The sequence below is a fragment of the Lepisosteus platostomus genome, chromosome 2 (assembly GCF_059453375.1).
Source record: "Lepisosteus platostomus isolate fLepPlt1 chromosome 2, fLepPlt1.hap1, whole genome shotgun sequence".
NCBI classification, from domain to species: Eukaryota; Metazoa; Chordata; class Actinopteri; order Semionotiformes; family Lepisosteidae; genus Lepisosteus; species Lepisosteus platostomus.
The window spans coordinates 927,282-942,899 of NC_142612.1; the positions used below are offsets into that span (position 1 = coordinate 927,282).

Below are 15,618 nucleotides of genomic sequence, written 5' to 3' on the forward strand. Positions count from 1 at the left end.
TAAGGGAAGGTGATTCAGTAGAAGAAGGCCTATAAGAAGGCTGCGGTATATGTATAGTGTAGCAGTTTGGACTTTAAACTCCATACAGGTGGGTAGGGGGTACACTGGCATTGTACATGTATGTGAATAATAAGTTAATCCGATTGCCCAACCAAACAGAGCCTGCATTCATTTGCATTAAACAAAACACAATATTATAATCTGTGGGACATACTTTGGAGAAAAGCATCATCCAAATTTCCTTAAATACACTTAATCATCCATCCATCTTCTAACCACTTCATCCAATTCAGGGTCGTGGGGGAGCTGGAGCCTATGGATGGGACACCAGTCCATCGCAGAGCGCACACAGACACACACTCACACCAGGGCCAATCTTCCCAGAAGCCAATTAACCTCCCAGTATGTGTTTGGGCTGCTGGAAAAAACCCAGGCAAATGTGGGGAGAACATACACACTCTGCAGACAGCAGCCCAGGTAGGAAATTGAAAACAGGGTCTCTGCTCTGTGAGGTAGCAAAGCACTAGTGCAGCACTCTGCCCCTAATTATACTGATAAGCCTTGTGAATTACCTTTTCCAGCAACAGTACAATTCTAGCTCCAAACTGTGGAAATAGTAATTTAAACAAATTTAAATAATTTAAAAGTGAACAAGAAGACCATGCTTTGAGTTTAATTAATTTGTTCGCAGCAATACTTAAAGCATAGTGAAGAAATCATATATTCAATAAATTGAAAACATTAAAGGTTCTGCTGTGCACTTATGATTACTACTGGTCATCTTTAAAAAATAACATCAAAACATTACATGCATGTTTTCCTTATCTTTAACAAAGTATTTCAAAATGCAATATATTTATAGGCTGTAATATATAGGCTCATATTAGAGACTAGACACAATACAATTTTATTTTCCATTTTCTCTTATGTTCTAATATACTGCCTCAAAACAGAATACCACCAACACAGTTTAATATAAACATTTCAACTAAAGTTTTAACTTAGATCTTGTGAATAACTGTGTAAGGTGAAAAATGTCTTTAAGAAGTTTGGGAGACACAAAATGCATGTACTGTACTGTAGATCTGTCCATTAAATAATGAGATACAATGCATTTTCTGCAACATTGGTTATTGATTTTTATTACATAAGGCATCTCACAAGACATTTGATTGACAAAGAATTAAGATGCACTGATTTTACTAAATCAATCCAGCAAATTATCATATAAAATACTGTATATGCAGCAATAAATAATGGTAAACATCTTTTTTAACAGTACCACCACAATGATTTATTTTATGATGACAACAGAAAATTGTCACTTATTTTTATGCTTCAGCTTTTTATACCATTCAGGAGCCTCTTTATTTGTCTGAAAAAAACCAGAAAGAGCTTCAGTTAATTCATTCAACAGTAAAGTGCATAATGAACTCTCTCAAAAAAGCAGTCTGACAAAACATTTCAGTGTAAACGCCAAAGAAAAGTCATAAGCATACCAGACTGAACAGCCAATCACAGTTTACTTTGTTCATCTGTCATCATTAAAACAAAGAATTACCAAATATCTGACGTTCAGAAACCATTCTAAGCACTTTTGCTTTTAGCAAAAAATTCAACAAATTTTCCAACCATGTGAAAACACTCAGGGAAGAGTCTATTATTATTCCACATAGTTTGACTGACTACATAAAAGCAATAATTAAAAAAAAAAACACTTATTTGATCTTTTAATGTAAGATAATGTTTAACTTTCTTGAGAATTAAGTGTAAAATGTGTGTAATACTTACAAACAAAGTTGGTTTTGGTTTGAGAATATTCTCTTCTTCCTCTGTGTTAATGAGACCTTCTGGTCTGTATATCGCTGTTCTTCTGGTTTCTTCATTTTGAGGATGAGCCGCCCCTTCACCATAGTGTTTTTGATGCATATTAATCAGAACTTGTTTCATTATAGCCAATTCCTGTTAAATAAAATGGAAATAATGAGAAAGTCACTTTATAGCAAAGCAAAGTTCATTTTGAATTACACAAGATATTCCACCAAGCATTCTTTTTATTAGCATTTTGACTCAGAGTATTTTTGGGTTCAGTGTTATCATATTGTTCCACTAATCATTGTATATAGATGGAAAATTACATTTATTTCACCTGTAATTTGGATACACACATACATTTATGAATGGAAGTAAGGCCTAGAGTATTATAAAACAAAGACAGTACAATTAACCCTCTGCCTCTAGTAACTCAAACAGCTAGTGAACTATAATCCTGTACAAGGACCGATAATCCCGACAACAAGTAACTGTTGAGGAAGTTTCCTACGTATGTAGCACATGGTGAAAAGAGAATCTGAGATTCAGATTACTTATCAAATATGTCACCAAACTAAAATGAAAATAAAAAATAAAAGAAAGTTAAAACAGAGCATAGCACTCTGTGGGTCCTTTAACAATGGTTTAAACAATGAGAGACTTTATTCCTATTAAAATCTAAAAACATAAATCCAGATGAGTGGACAGAGAAAATCTCCTCTTAAACTTGTCAAATATCAGTCAATGAATCAGACATACACACACAAAACAAGGAATAATCAACTTCAGGGCAATTAAGCCATCAGATCCTCTACTTTGAAGATGAGGACTAAAACAAATGTATTTTATTATGGAAATAAAGAAATCGGATTCTCAGAGTTTTTGTTCCCTTTATCATTCTTTAACTGTTTCAGAGATGACTAAAGAAAATACTATGAGGCCTCAGAATAGGCGAAACCACCGGTTTGGCAGGGCACAGCCCACTAATTAATGGGTTATTTTGAGCACTTTTTCTTCAAGAACACCAGGAAACATTTGTCTGTGTCTAAAGACTTGAATTGTTACAACAGCTCTCAAAGACAAATGCACTAAAACCTTCTATAGAAGCTTGAAGGTTGTGTACATTTAAGATTACATTCAAACTTAAGTAAATGTCCACTATTTTATGTACTTGTCACGTAAAAAATGACATTTTGCAAAAAGTTAAATAAAATTGGTGGGACCTACAATAAAACATAGAATCGTAATTTGTCCATTTTAAAAACAGAGGAACTTCCGTGATTTCCCAAATGTCCACACATCTCTATACACAAACCCCTAACCCTACAATTCAGTTGTGCTCACAAACTTAGACTGGTTTTCAACTGGAGTGTTTTTAAGTGAATAGCTTACAACAAACCAAAAAAATTATCATCCCAACACAGCTATCCAGAGGATGCACAGGGGTCAAGAGACATTAACACTTATTTAGACCTTTCCTTTATTAATGGAGGTCTATGAAAATGCCTACATGCTGCTTCAATCTGAATGAAGGTTGTCCCTCTGAGTGCCACTCAGCTGGCTTTGAGAAACAGCAAGGTGGATACAGCATTTCTGACCAGGCCCAACCGCTATTTAATACCTCCCGCACACTGAATTTGTAATAGGAACGCAACGGCAACTCTAAAAAAGAGAGGCATTACGTTTGTTTTTTTTTTAAAGGTCCATATCCTTGCTTTGTTAACATTAACAACAGAATTCTGTGGCAATCTTACAAATGCATTGTTCATAAACATAGGAAAGGCATCACCAAAACTTCAGACGTGTCTTCAGCAGAATGAGTCGAGGTCATTTAATATTTTTATTTATCTCCCCTGGCCATATGTGCTGGCATGTAAAAAGCTCAACTGCGGTGCAGCTGTCTACGAGGACTGCATGCTTTATGCCAACATGCTGCTAGAAGTTGTGAAGTCGGCAAAGATGATGCCAAGGAGATGCATTGAGGGAATGTTTTGATGAAAATAACTCAAACATCCATTGCAAACTATGCGTCTTCAATTCACAAATACTTCTGCAGTTCAGACATTTTGTTGTCATTCAAGTGCGCTATATAAACGATTAAGTGTACTTCTTAAAAATAAATTGAATGTAAAACCAAGGAAGATATCTGAATAATTATTCATCTGTAATATATAAAGGCCTTTTAAAAATATTAGAACTTTTTTTTCAAATTATTAAAAATCAGAATGACAGTAACTTCCCTTGGTTTTGAACTACTGATGAAAACAATCCACCAAATGAAAATTAGCCAAATGATGTCAGAAATGATTAAGGATTAAAATCCAAAACATTCTTAAAAAAAATGAAACAGTGAACAGTGCTTGTGCGTGATGTTAGTACGAAGGAAGAGATTGAAAGGGGTTTTTAACAATATATCTTCAGAATGAACACCGACTTGGCAGAGCTTCTTTAGTGAGGCATTCCCATTAGGTCAGCATTAAACTCACAATAGCAGACATTTAATTTCAGCATTAAACAATAGAAGACATTGCTCAATATTTTTCTATAATAAATTTTTGAAAAAAAAAACTTAGCCCTGAATATTTGATTACTTGTTCCTAGTTTCCAGCCTTTAATCTACTTGTAGTTTTCAATGAAATAGCATTGTCTTATTACTTTAGAATTGTTTTAAAATAGGGGCAGCACAGTAGCGCAGTGTTTAGTATTGCTGCCTCGCAGAGCTGGGGCCCTGGGTTCAACTGCAGACCTGGGCTGCTGTCTGTAAGGAGTTTGTACAGTATGTTCTCCCCCTGTTTGCATGGGTTTCCTCACACACTCCAAAAACATGCTGATCGGTTAATTAATTAAATAAAAAGCTTCTTATAGATTTCAGGATATGAAATATAATTAACATAGACCTAGACCACCTCAAGCGCTAAAGCATGAGGTCAATTTTCATGGCCAGATGGTATCTTTACAAAATCCTCTTAACCTGTCTTTCAAGATGTTCAAAATGAAATACAGTTACATGTTTAGTTTTTTTATTTCCCTCAACGTTTAAATTTTCAAGTTGCGTATTTAATGCATAACATTGTTGAAACGTTCAAATGGTGGGTTCAAATCTCAGGTAGGGAGTGACATACTTGTACGCTTTAGCAAGGTACTTAACCCAGATTGCTCCAATTAACCTAGCTGTATAAATGGGTACATTTATATGTAATACATTTGTATGTAAAAATGTGATTTGAAACTTTGTAGGTTGCTCTGGGTAAAGCTGTCAGCCAAATAAATTAAGCATATAGGAAAGTTTACAAATGTGAATTCATTTGGAGGACCTAGCTCACTCAGTAACTACTGCCTTACTGATCAGAGAATCTCATCTAACCATTTCCTGAAAGAAACCAGGGTTGAATGAGCTTCACCGTCAACATGGGCAGTTAGCTTGTTCCAGATCCCACAAAACATTGTGAAAAAGTGCTTCCTGTTCCGTTTTAAACCCACTTTCCCCACATACTCCACTTGTGCCCTCTGGTTCTCCTTTCACTGCTGATTCTGAAGATATTGGTTGGGTTTACTTTATCAACGCCTTCGAGTAGTTTTGAATACTGGAATCAGTAGTCTTATCTGTTCAAAATTAACTGTTCCTTTATCCTGCAAGACATTTTAGAACCAGGAATGTATCTGGTGGCTCTTCTCCGGACTGAATCTAGAGCACCAATTTTTTTGTAACGTTGTGACCGGAATTACACATTATTCTACATGAGGTATTCATTGCACACCTTTAACATAAGATCATGCGATTTAATTTCTTCAAAGACTTTTAACTGCACATCGTAATGCTGTTTGCCTTTATATTTTTCCCTAGATTTACTTCTCAAGACAATGACATTTCAACACAAACAGCCTTTTTTATAAGTAGTTTCTTCAAGCTACATGTTTCTCATCTTATGTTTACAGTTTATGGTTTTGCCACTTTCATGTAATGGTCTGCACTGGCCTTCATTAAACATCATCTGCCAGATGTCTGTTGAGTCTTTCTCAAAATCTAAAAAGTTCAATAAGATCTACCCTTCCTAAATTGATTTTGACAGTGCTCTAGAATCTAGAATCGAAAGTGTGATATGCACGATACTCTAGTTTAGCTCTAATTATAATTTCTAAAAACTTGTAGTAGAATAAGATTTGGTCTATGACTATGCAGTTCAGTTTTGTCACACATTTTATGGACTGGGTACTACATTAGCAAATTGCCAATGAATTGGCATGACCATTTTTCTGGGAGACTATGAGAAGACTTTTGTTAATAGACTTTGGAAAACATCTTTCTTTACATTTGGTAGAATGCCACCAGGCCTAGGAGATTGGGTTATTTGCCTCTTCTATGCTAATATTATTTAATACAGAACTTTGTCTATCCTCTGCTTAAGACATGTTACCAATTTCTTGCTTAGCAAACTCCTAAAAGAAATATGTATTTATTATATCAGCCATTTCCCCTTAGACATGCTTTAGTTTATCCTTTACTGTTGTTTCCTGCTAAAACACTGAAACAAAATGCTGTTTAAGCCTCCACCACAATACCCGTTTCTAACTCTCTTGGACTTTTTAATATCCCACACACCTGTCCATTCCCCTTCACCAATCCATTATTTTCAATTTCTTTAAGTCGATTCTGTTTATTATTGGATATACTGTATAACCCTTAGAACTACTACTTTCTTGGCTTGGATTTACCTGTGTTCTGTTTTATGCTTTTATCAGAATAACTTTTAAACCGATTCCATAAATTCTCTATTGGTTCCTCATTCTATGAGAAACTCTAATTCTTTCAGCATCCTCTTTCATGAGGATTTAAACCCTTATTCTGGACTCTACCTGAACTATTTCAGAATAAATTTAAAAGCAAACAAGACTGTGATCACAGATTCTCTCACCTCCGTTTTTCTTACTGTATCAATACAGACTTACCCTCTTGTAGACCTTCTGACAAACGGAGTAAGACAGAGGTCGCTAACCGTGTCTGCAATTTCAGTATCAGCTGCTGATGTCCCTACTGGTTTTTCTAAATCTATGCGAGGCAAATCTCCCACGACAACTACTTTTTAGTTTCCACATATGTTCCTTGTTTCATTGTATAACACTGCATTATAATTGTTAAAATACCTAATTTTCTTATTTACTGTATGGGTAGTCAAATGGATATGGGGTGCTTTTATTTAATACATATATACAATAAGTCATTTTAAATATTCAATATAAAAAATGAGCTGTGCAAGAAGCAGAGTAATAAACATTAAGCATAATTCAGTGTAATGTAACTTGAACATATTGGATACAGTTTTACAGAAGTCCATGTGTTTGCCCAGCAGTCAAATGGGGACAAAGCCAAAAGCACATAAGGGATAATTACACCAGCACTTTTCTCAGTATTCAGAGGCTTCCCTTTGAACAGCTCATATTAGTTTTGAAAGGAATGCGAGTTTCATGACATTCAGAAACAAGAGAACCTCCCACTGTCAGTTCAATTATCTTTTTTAAGGGACTATGTTTTCTGGAAAACCTCAATGTTTTGTAATGCACTGACTGATTATGGTTTTACTTAACACTACTTCTTACAAATATAAATATAACAGACATCATCTACCTGTTTTAGAACTGACAAACTGAAAGCACATAACTCACTGGCTTGTTTGATAACTGTACACACTACTGTATATATATATATTACATATATACTGTAATATTAATAAATATTTTTAAATTTTATGTTGCAGTTCATGTGTCAAGAGAAGCTTCTAGGGAAGCTGTGAAACAGGTGAATGATCAAAGGTGCAGATCTGTCTGCAATGAAAATCTCTGTATGGAAAATACATTTTCTCCACTTAAACATAGAACTGGAAAATTAGATGTAGCTTATTTGTGAGTTTAAAAGGAAGAGCAAAACAAAAAAACAAAACTCTCCTGAAGTGATCAGGAGTAATTAAAACTAATTTTAGTAAAAAAAGTACCCGGATGCTTTTCTTTGCTTTGGTTATACATGGCAGCAACAATAATTTGTTTTGCACATCCTGAAAAACAGGTTTTGAGGATTCTAAATGGCCACCTCCTGGTCACTAAAACTGACCTTTAAAATCCTGCTTGAGGGCTTGAGGTAGTACAAGTAATGTTTTGCAAAAAGCTGAAAATCACTTTTTTCAGCTTTTTCAGTTTTTCTCTTAACTCTTTACATTTTCAAAACAAAAGAATAATTAAAAAATACAAAAATACAAGTAAAAATGTTTAACACTCGGAGATCACAACAAAACAACTATAAAGATATTCCGATTTGTTCTTCAAAAATGGCAATTAAACAAATTCAAATAATTACATTTTAAATAGTACAGAGGAAAGAAAATAAATTAAAGTTGTATATTCTTTTAAAATTTCAGTAGTCTGTTTTCAAAATGAAAATAATGAAAAATATAGCTAGTCTAAAGTTCAGTTTTAGCAACATCTTACTAAAATGTAACGGTATCAATCTCTCATGTAATGTACCCTTCATAGCAATTATTTCCCCTAGCTTTCCCACCAACCTGTATGTGAAAAGAAGATTAAGCAAAATACAACATCCAAACATGACCTTTTTCTATAGGTGTTTACAAGAATAGTTTAAAACACAAAAAAGTAAAAAAAACTTTCACAAACTGCAATATATAAAACTCTAACTTTATTGAAGACAGCACAGAAAGCAGAACAGCTGCCAATTTGATCAAACCTTTTCATCAGACTGATGAAATTGTCAAAATGTCAAATGTCAATTTTAAATGTCAGAATGATTTTTCACTAATGTAGTGTGCAGGACCTTCTTCTTAATCTTCTTTTATGAAAAATAAGAAATTAGGGAACTATAAAAACGTGACAGTCAAACAGAGCTCGCTTTTATACATGAAAACACACTAGACACCTATGTTATTGAGAATGTTTACCTCACGGTGATTAAGAAGTCTTTCTAAATCTGCCGCCATATTATTCTTGATGTTTTGCAGAGCCCTGTTCTCTTTGTTTAAGGTTCTGAAATAAAAGAAAACCCAGATCCCTCAGATTTTTTAGAATTATGAGTAGGCTCTGTTATAAAGAATTCAAATAAATGGATACCAATGGATATCCCCAAATAAACTACTTAAATCACACATGCATACAACAAAAAAACAAGCAATGGAAATTATAATCTGTCTTGTCATTTCCATGTACACAGTACAGAGTACACAGTGGGGGCTCTATAAAGTATCTGCAATGTTATCTAGCTACTTAGTTTAGTCACTGCAAGTACAGGCTATTCTAAGCATTACACTACTCAGTACATAGGTCCTTAATTTACCTTGTGTGGCCATTATGTGCTGTTAAAGAACCTGTTCTTTACCCTGAGGATGACTCAATGCACAAGCTGTAACAGCAAACTGTGAGGTAACCAGCTTGCGTGCTGTGGTTTAGAGATCGAAAGATTTCTTTGTGGTTACTCAGTGGTTTTAAAAGACTTTCATACTCCCACTCACAGCACTGAATAAGAAGTATTGTCGTTAGGATTTAATTAAGGAAATGGAAATACTGCAATGATAAAGGAGTGCACTGGTGGCTTAATAGATTATAAAATGAAGCTGGTATAAAACTGAGAAGAAAAGTTAGCTATTATATTTGCTCTACGGTTATAAGAGTTCACCTTCAACAGATTTGTCATCTTGAGGGAAAACATAAGCAGGGGAATAGCTCATATCGATTTCATTAATAATAATGAGTTATTAGGGTTTTGTTTTTTTAGCTTTGCATAAGTCAAATTATCCACCTTACCAAGTCTAAAACAGGCATATGACATTTTCTCACACCTGAAGAAGGCTTCACAGCCGAAACACTGTGTTTTCTCTCTTCTCTTTTCAGCATGGAATAAACCTATTGTTTATTTTCTCATTATTATGCTTTTAGGATTTTAATACAACAAAAACAATCTATGACTAGATATAAAACTGTGAAAAAAGTTTTCTGCTAAGGCTCTGTCCAAATAAGATGTTTAAACTAATTGTCATCTTGTAACTGGGCTAAAAGTGCAAAATTACATTTAATTCTGTAGAGGAAAAACAAGACTAGACCACCCTAGGGTTGGTGAAGTTGCTTAAACAACAGCGTTTTACAGATGAAAATTATCTATAAAGTATGACAAAATATGACAAAGCAGTTTTGTGTGGGTGCTCAGAGCTGAATTAGAACAATCTGAATAGGCTTCTTATCTTTGGTTACACATTGTGAATGGGGTCATGAAGGAAATCAGGTTTATTGTTTGCATTCTTAGCGCTCCGTCACAATAACGTGTCACTAGAGTTTTTCTAAACTGAGGTATTTAATATTATTAAAAATTTCTATTTCTATTGAAATTTATTTTATGTTTAGGAATGGATGTAAATTAATCTGGGCTTGGACTAATAAATGGATATGACAATGATATGGAGCTTATTATTGTTGTGAAAAACATGTTTAAGGTTCTCATGCTTTTTGTGGGAATGCAAACAGGTTAAAACGTTTTTTTTTTCCCCCAAAAGTAGTATACTTATTGAAAACATGGATTACCACTGTTTATACAGCCATTTATCTTGAAGGATTACACTTTTAGAACAAAACTTTTAAACAGACGTGCATTAAAACATTACTGCAAGAAGGATGCAATATCAAGATTTACTTGAACAGACTTCCCATTTCACATAGGCTTCATGGGAAATATTTGGCTACTAACGTAGAAGTAATCTAACTTCTAAATAAGCAGGTAGCTGTAGATATCACAAAATCCCCTTACTTCTTTTGCATTTTTTTAAATACAAAAACTCAGAAGAGTGGAGAGTTGTAAAAATGAAAACTCTTGCTTACAAGTACAGAAGAGTACTGTACATTGCTGGTGGAGCGAAAAAAATAACTGAGGGATTTAGAAAAGTGAAGAGAATGGAAACATAGAAGTGTACCTGGCATCATTCTCCAGCTGTGAGATGCGTTCTTCCAGCGTGTGTATCTGGTCGTCTCTGTGACGAACAGCCTCTATCAAGTAGCTGTAAGGCTGCTGGGTCTGTTTTAGGAGGGAATTGGCTCTCTCCAGCTAGAAGTGCACAAATAAATATAACAAATTAATGAAAACCATTAATGCCACTGAGTTACACATATCTCTTTCTAGCATTCTCGTTTAGTTACACCCAATACCCATAGCAACTGAAATGTGCAAATTACACACTTTCTTTTACATTGTGTTGTAGATTGACAAAATACAGGGGCTTGTCAAGGTCCAGTATATTTTCACCACACATCACCATCTGTATTCTGGACACAGTTGTATGAAAAAGTTTGGTCAAATTGCATGTTTCACAGAATCTCTTAGTGAAAAGAGGTTAACACAACCACAGCTCTCTTCTCAACATCTCTTATACAGATTTAAAAAAAAAAGTGAATGTGGAATGCACAAAAGTGTAGGCAACCTGTCAGTCAGTACTTAGTAACACCTCCCTTGGTAGAAATCACAGATTCCAAATGTTTCTTGTAGCCAGCTAAGAGTCTTTTGATTCTTGATTTAGGACTTTTTTCTGTTTAGATTTTCATTCATGCCTCTACATGTGTGAGATCTCCCCACTGATTTCATATACTATTCAACTCTGGGGACTGCGAAGGCCATTCCAAAACCTTCACCTTTCGTTCCTGTAAATACTTCATGGTTCAATTTGGGGTATGTTTTGGATTGTCGTCTTGTTGAAACATCCAACCTTTTTTCAGCTTCAATTTCTTCACTGACCCTAGGACATTAGCTTCTAGGATTTGTTGATATGTAGATGAATCAATTCTTCTTTTCAACCCCACAATATTTCCTGTGCCACTGGCACGGTTGCAAAGGTGCTCTCTTCTTCAAATGCTTCACCTGTTTTCCTCCATCTTTTCTGGCTGTGGCCAAAAAGTTAAATTTTGTTTCATCAGTCCACAGTACTTTGTACCTAAAAGCTTCTGGCTTACCTAAATATTGTTTTGCGTTGATGATGTTGCCTTTTGTGACAAGGTCATAGGATAGGTTTCCTTTTGACAACTCTACCATGTGGTTCATTCTTGTGTAAGTAACTCTATACTGTGGACAATGTTTCCATTGTCAGCTATGTAGCCATGTAGGTTCTGTTTGCATATCTGACCAGTTTACAGGCCGGTTTGTCTGAGATTTTTCTGTGTCTTCCAGATTTTGCCTTGACTTGGACAGTTCCCCTTAACTTCCATTTTATAATGACGTTTCTCACAGTGTAAGTTCTAAGCTGGAAGCATTTAGATATATTTTACAGAGTAAATTAACTTTATTTTCAAGTCCTCAGTCAGCTGCGAAGAGGAGCCCATGGTTGTTGGGGAGTAGGCACGACATCCCGAGAGGTCAGAAGGGCCAGAGTATTCATCTGGCTTATTTTAAGGCCTAAGTCAAACAAGTTTAGAAAAAAAGTATAAATGAATCAAATAAACTTTTGCACATTCCACATTCACTGGAAATAAATAGTAATTGTGCATTAAAATGTGCAGAAATATGTAATTTAGTGAAACATGCAATTTGACCAGGGGTGTCCAAGCTATTGCATACAGCTATCTTAAAATCAGAAGCATTTTGATAGATTCCAGCACAATCAATTTAAAGGTAAGAAGTTTTAAGACCTTCACTAAATGTCTGAATCCTTTCCTTTGCAAATGCCAAACAAACATCTACAGTTTAAAATAACTGCTGGTTTATGGATGCAACAGTGAGCAAACAGTGTTTTCAGTGGCACTTTTAGCAGATTGTTTATAATTTACTACAGTACCGATAATAGTTCAGTTTATAAATTAGCCTTTATATTCAAAACGTGAGTAATGCTGAGGTTTTTCACAGTCTGGGTAAAAGTACAAACAAGCACAAATTTTATTAGACAGCACACTATAACTTAAGAACAAATGGAATATTATGTCTTAATGTCCAGAGGAATTTATCTGCCATTATCACTTCATGCTAGAGGAAAGCTGTGATAAATTGTTATAGCGAGCAATAAATTGGTTTAGATCAAGGTACATACAAGATTCCTAGTTGTTTCCATGTTCTTTATTTCTTTATAACCAGTCAAACTATTGTAAAAAAATAAAGACACACATCTTTACTCTGAGTTGGCACAGCCTTTGGTTTCACTACCTTTAAATAAAATTCTCATTGGCAAAGAATGTTTTTTTATCCATATTCTAACATTTCGCTATTGCAAAGCTGAAGCAATGACCAAACACATTTACTTCAAGCATCTAAAGTTCACGGACAGCAAAGAGCTTTTCTGCTTTATTAAAAATCAATCTGCAAATTTACTTGGACTTTTTTTTTTATTTACTCCGTATAATTACATTTCAAAACAATGCCTGCCAAGCTATTTTATTGTAAGGTAGTGTTTTGCCCTTTGCAGCTTCCACTATTACAGCACATAAAGGTTAGAGATAAAAAAGGCCTTCAAAATAATCAATTGCTGACCTTTCTTTAGCCTTATTCAGCTTTCTTCAGGTAACTATTTTCTAAATGTTTAAAGGTACTCTAAAAGTCTAATAAAAAGAGGATACTCTCCAAGTATAAATACAAAACCCTCCAGATTCAGAACATAGATGAAACAGATACAACAAACATGAGACATACATAAATACATTATCAGAAAATATGTATGTAATGACACTATCATTAATAGCAGCATGTAAAGGAAATTTGTATGTTTCATAAATACAATCCTAAAAAACAAAGTGTCAATTTATTTCACACCTCTGTAATTAGTATTATGTAAATCCTCCAGGCATGGAATACTGACAAGATACCTCAAGGAGTGTGACATGAACTAATCCGTATCTCTATATCTACATGCAATGTTTTTTTTGTTCCTATTTCATGTGTATGAATACACTTGAAGGGCACTACATTACAGATCAGATAAGATCACTTTATTGGCCATATACAATTTCTTGCATTAGGAATTTGTCTTTTATCAGACCCCAGCTTGCTCTCCATGAGACACACAGACAGGGAGAGAAGCTTGGGGTCAGAGCGCAGGGTCAGCCATTTATACAGCCCCCCTGGAGCAGTTGGGGTTAAGGGCCTTGCTCAGGGGCCCAACGGAGTAGGATTCCTCTGCCGGCCGCGGGATTTGAACCGGCAACCTCCGCCCATCTCTTATCTACATTACATACCCTTATATATATTATATATATTATATATTATATATGTGAGCATATGTGAGCATATGTGAGCATATGTGAGCATATGTGAGATTGGCCTAGCAGCACAAACCAGAATTAGTTTTGCCTGAAAAAGCCTACAATTTATCCATTCCAATATTATTTGGTATCATCACTAATATACTCCACGTGAGAGCTACAGACTAACGTAACAAACCACAAGAGCTCAATTCATTCCTTGTAGCTTTCGGCATGTATTCTGCTTTCTATTTTGGCAGCTGACACATTCTAAAACTTACTTAGGAGGCTGAACAACTTAACGAAGGGGAGGGAATGATTTATAATTCGATTTATTATTATGTTTATTATACTTGTGGTTTGTGTTACATTTTCAAATTGTGTAGTAATTCTAAACTTACAATCTAACAGACAGGACAGGTATGCATGCCAAATATTCTTTGACTGGTGCCAATATGAAACAGAAGCAGTTCAGCGTTCACATCATCAAATAGATCAGAAAGCAGGAGAGCCCACTGTTTCAGGCAAACAAAAACAAAGATTGACCTTTTGAATACAAGGTAGAAAGGTCAGCAAAATGTATTAAAACCTCCCGATGCCACAACCACTATGTTTCCCAATACCCTGGTGTTAAGAAAAACAGCTGCTAAAGTGCGCAATTAAAGTAACATTTTAAATTTAAAAGCTTCTAAATCACAAATGCTTTAAGCAATTTCTCAGATTTAATTAAATCCCTTAATAAATTACAGTTTATAATTGTGTACAGGGTTCATGGTTACTTTGAAGCCTTTCCAAAAGAGCAGTACAGGGAAAGCAAGTAGAGTAAAAACATTAAGCAACATTATCACCAGAGTTTAATTTGCAATTGACAAAGTGCCAGTGAAGAAACAAGAGAGATTGGATAAATTAGAGGCAACCAAGGTACTGGGCCTCTACCTGATGACTTTACTGTATGTTCTGAGGTTATATAACACCAGTGTCTTGCCCATAACTCTTTTGATGTATTTTCATTTCATTTTCATTGACAATAACAGGCTAACAAGTTAAACATTTTAATAATTAATTTCACATACAATAATCTAATGCTATGAAGTCTTCTCTGTTGTTGGAAAACGTCCACTCTGATGGACTTTTTGTTGGGTCTGCAGAGTTTCAGAATTCAGCTGCATGATCTCCCACATGTCAACGTGACAGAGGCGACGTCACTCCTAAGGCACAACGCAGGGGCGTGTTCAGTGTGCAGGCGGAGCGACATGTTGCTTTAGCAACCACAGCTGCCCCGGCTGATTGAGGCCGACCCGCCGCTGTGAAGCCCTTGAAGACGCACTGTCCTCCTCCCAGAGGGGCGAGCAGAACCTTCCAGTGACAGTCCATGAGGGGTTTGTGACTGAGCATAGGACCACATTTTACATTCATTTTCTTTTTCTTTTCGCTTATTCCACCGTGCATCTCCACCAGGACGGGCTGAGACCTCTTTTTGTTGTGGCCTTGCTCTCCCTGTTCGACAGGGTACGTTCGACAGGGTATACAGCGACACATTTTCTTTAACATCACACCAGTGCCCCCACCCCCTCAGACAGGGCGTTGACAAATACTGGTCCACAA

At 35.4% G+C, this 15,618-nt stretch overlaps 1 protein-coding gene across 4 annotated transcripts in view; it reads right to left on the reverse strand.

The window, feature by feature from the left end:
* Nucleotides 1-1,114: 1,114 nt before the first annotated feature.
* Nucleotides 1,115-15,618, reverse strand: part of pibf1 (progesterone immunomodulatory binding factor 1) — a 41,770-nt gene continuing 27,266 nt past the window's right edge. For all 4 annotated transcript variants that reach the window (XM_088644470.1, XM_088644469.1, XM_088644467.1 and 1 more), the window contains exons 15-18: nucleotides 10,773-10,903; nucleotides 8,757-8,841; nucleotides 1,792-1,962; nucleotides 1,115-1,375 (exon numbers count right to left, since the gene is read on the reverse strand). In XM_088644470.1, the coding sequence (XP_088500596.1) occupies nucleotides 1,322-1,375; nucleotides 1,792-1,962; nucleotides 8,757-8,841; nucleotides 10,773-10,903 (441 nt within the window). In that variant the 3' untranslated portion in view covers nucleotides 1,115-1,321. The remainder of the gene's footprint in view (nucleotides 1,376-1,791; nucleotides 1,963-8,756; nucleotides 8,842-10,772; nucleotides 10,904-15,618) is intronic.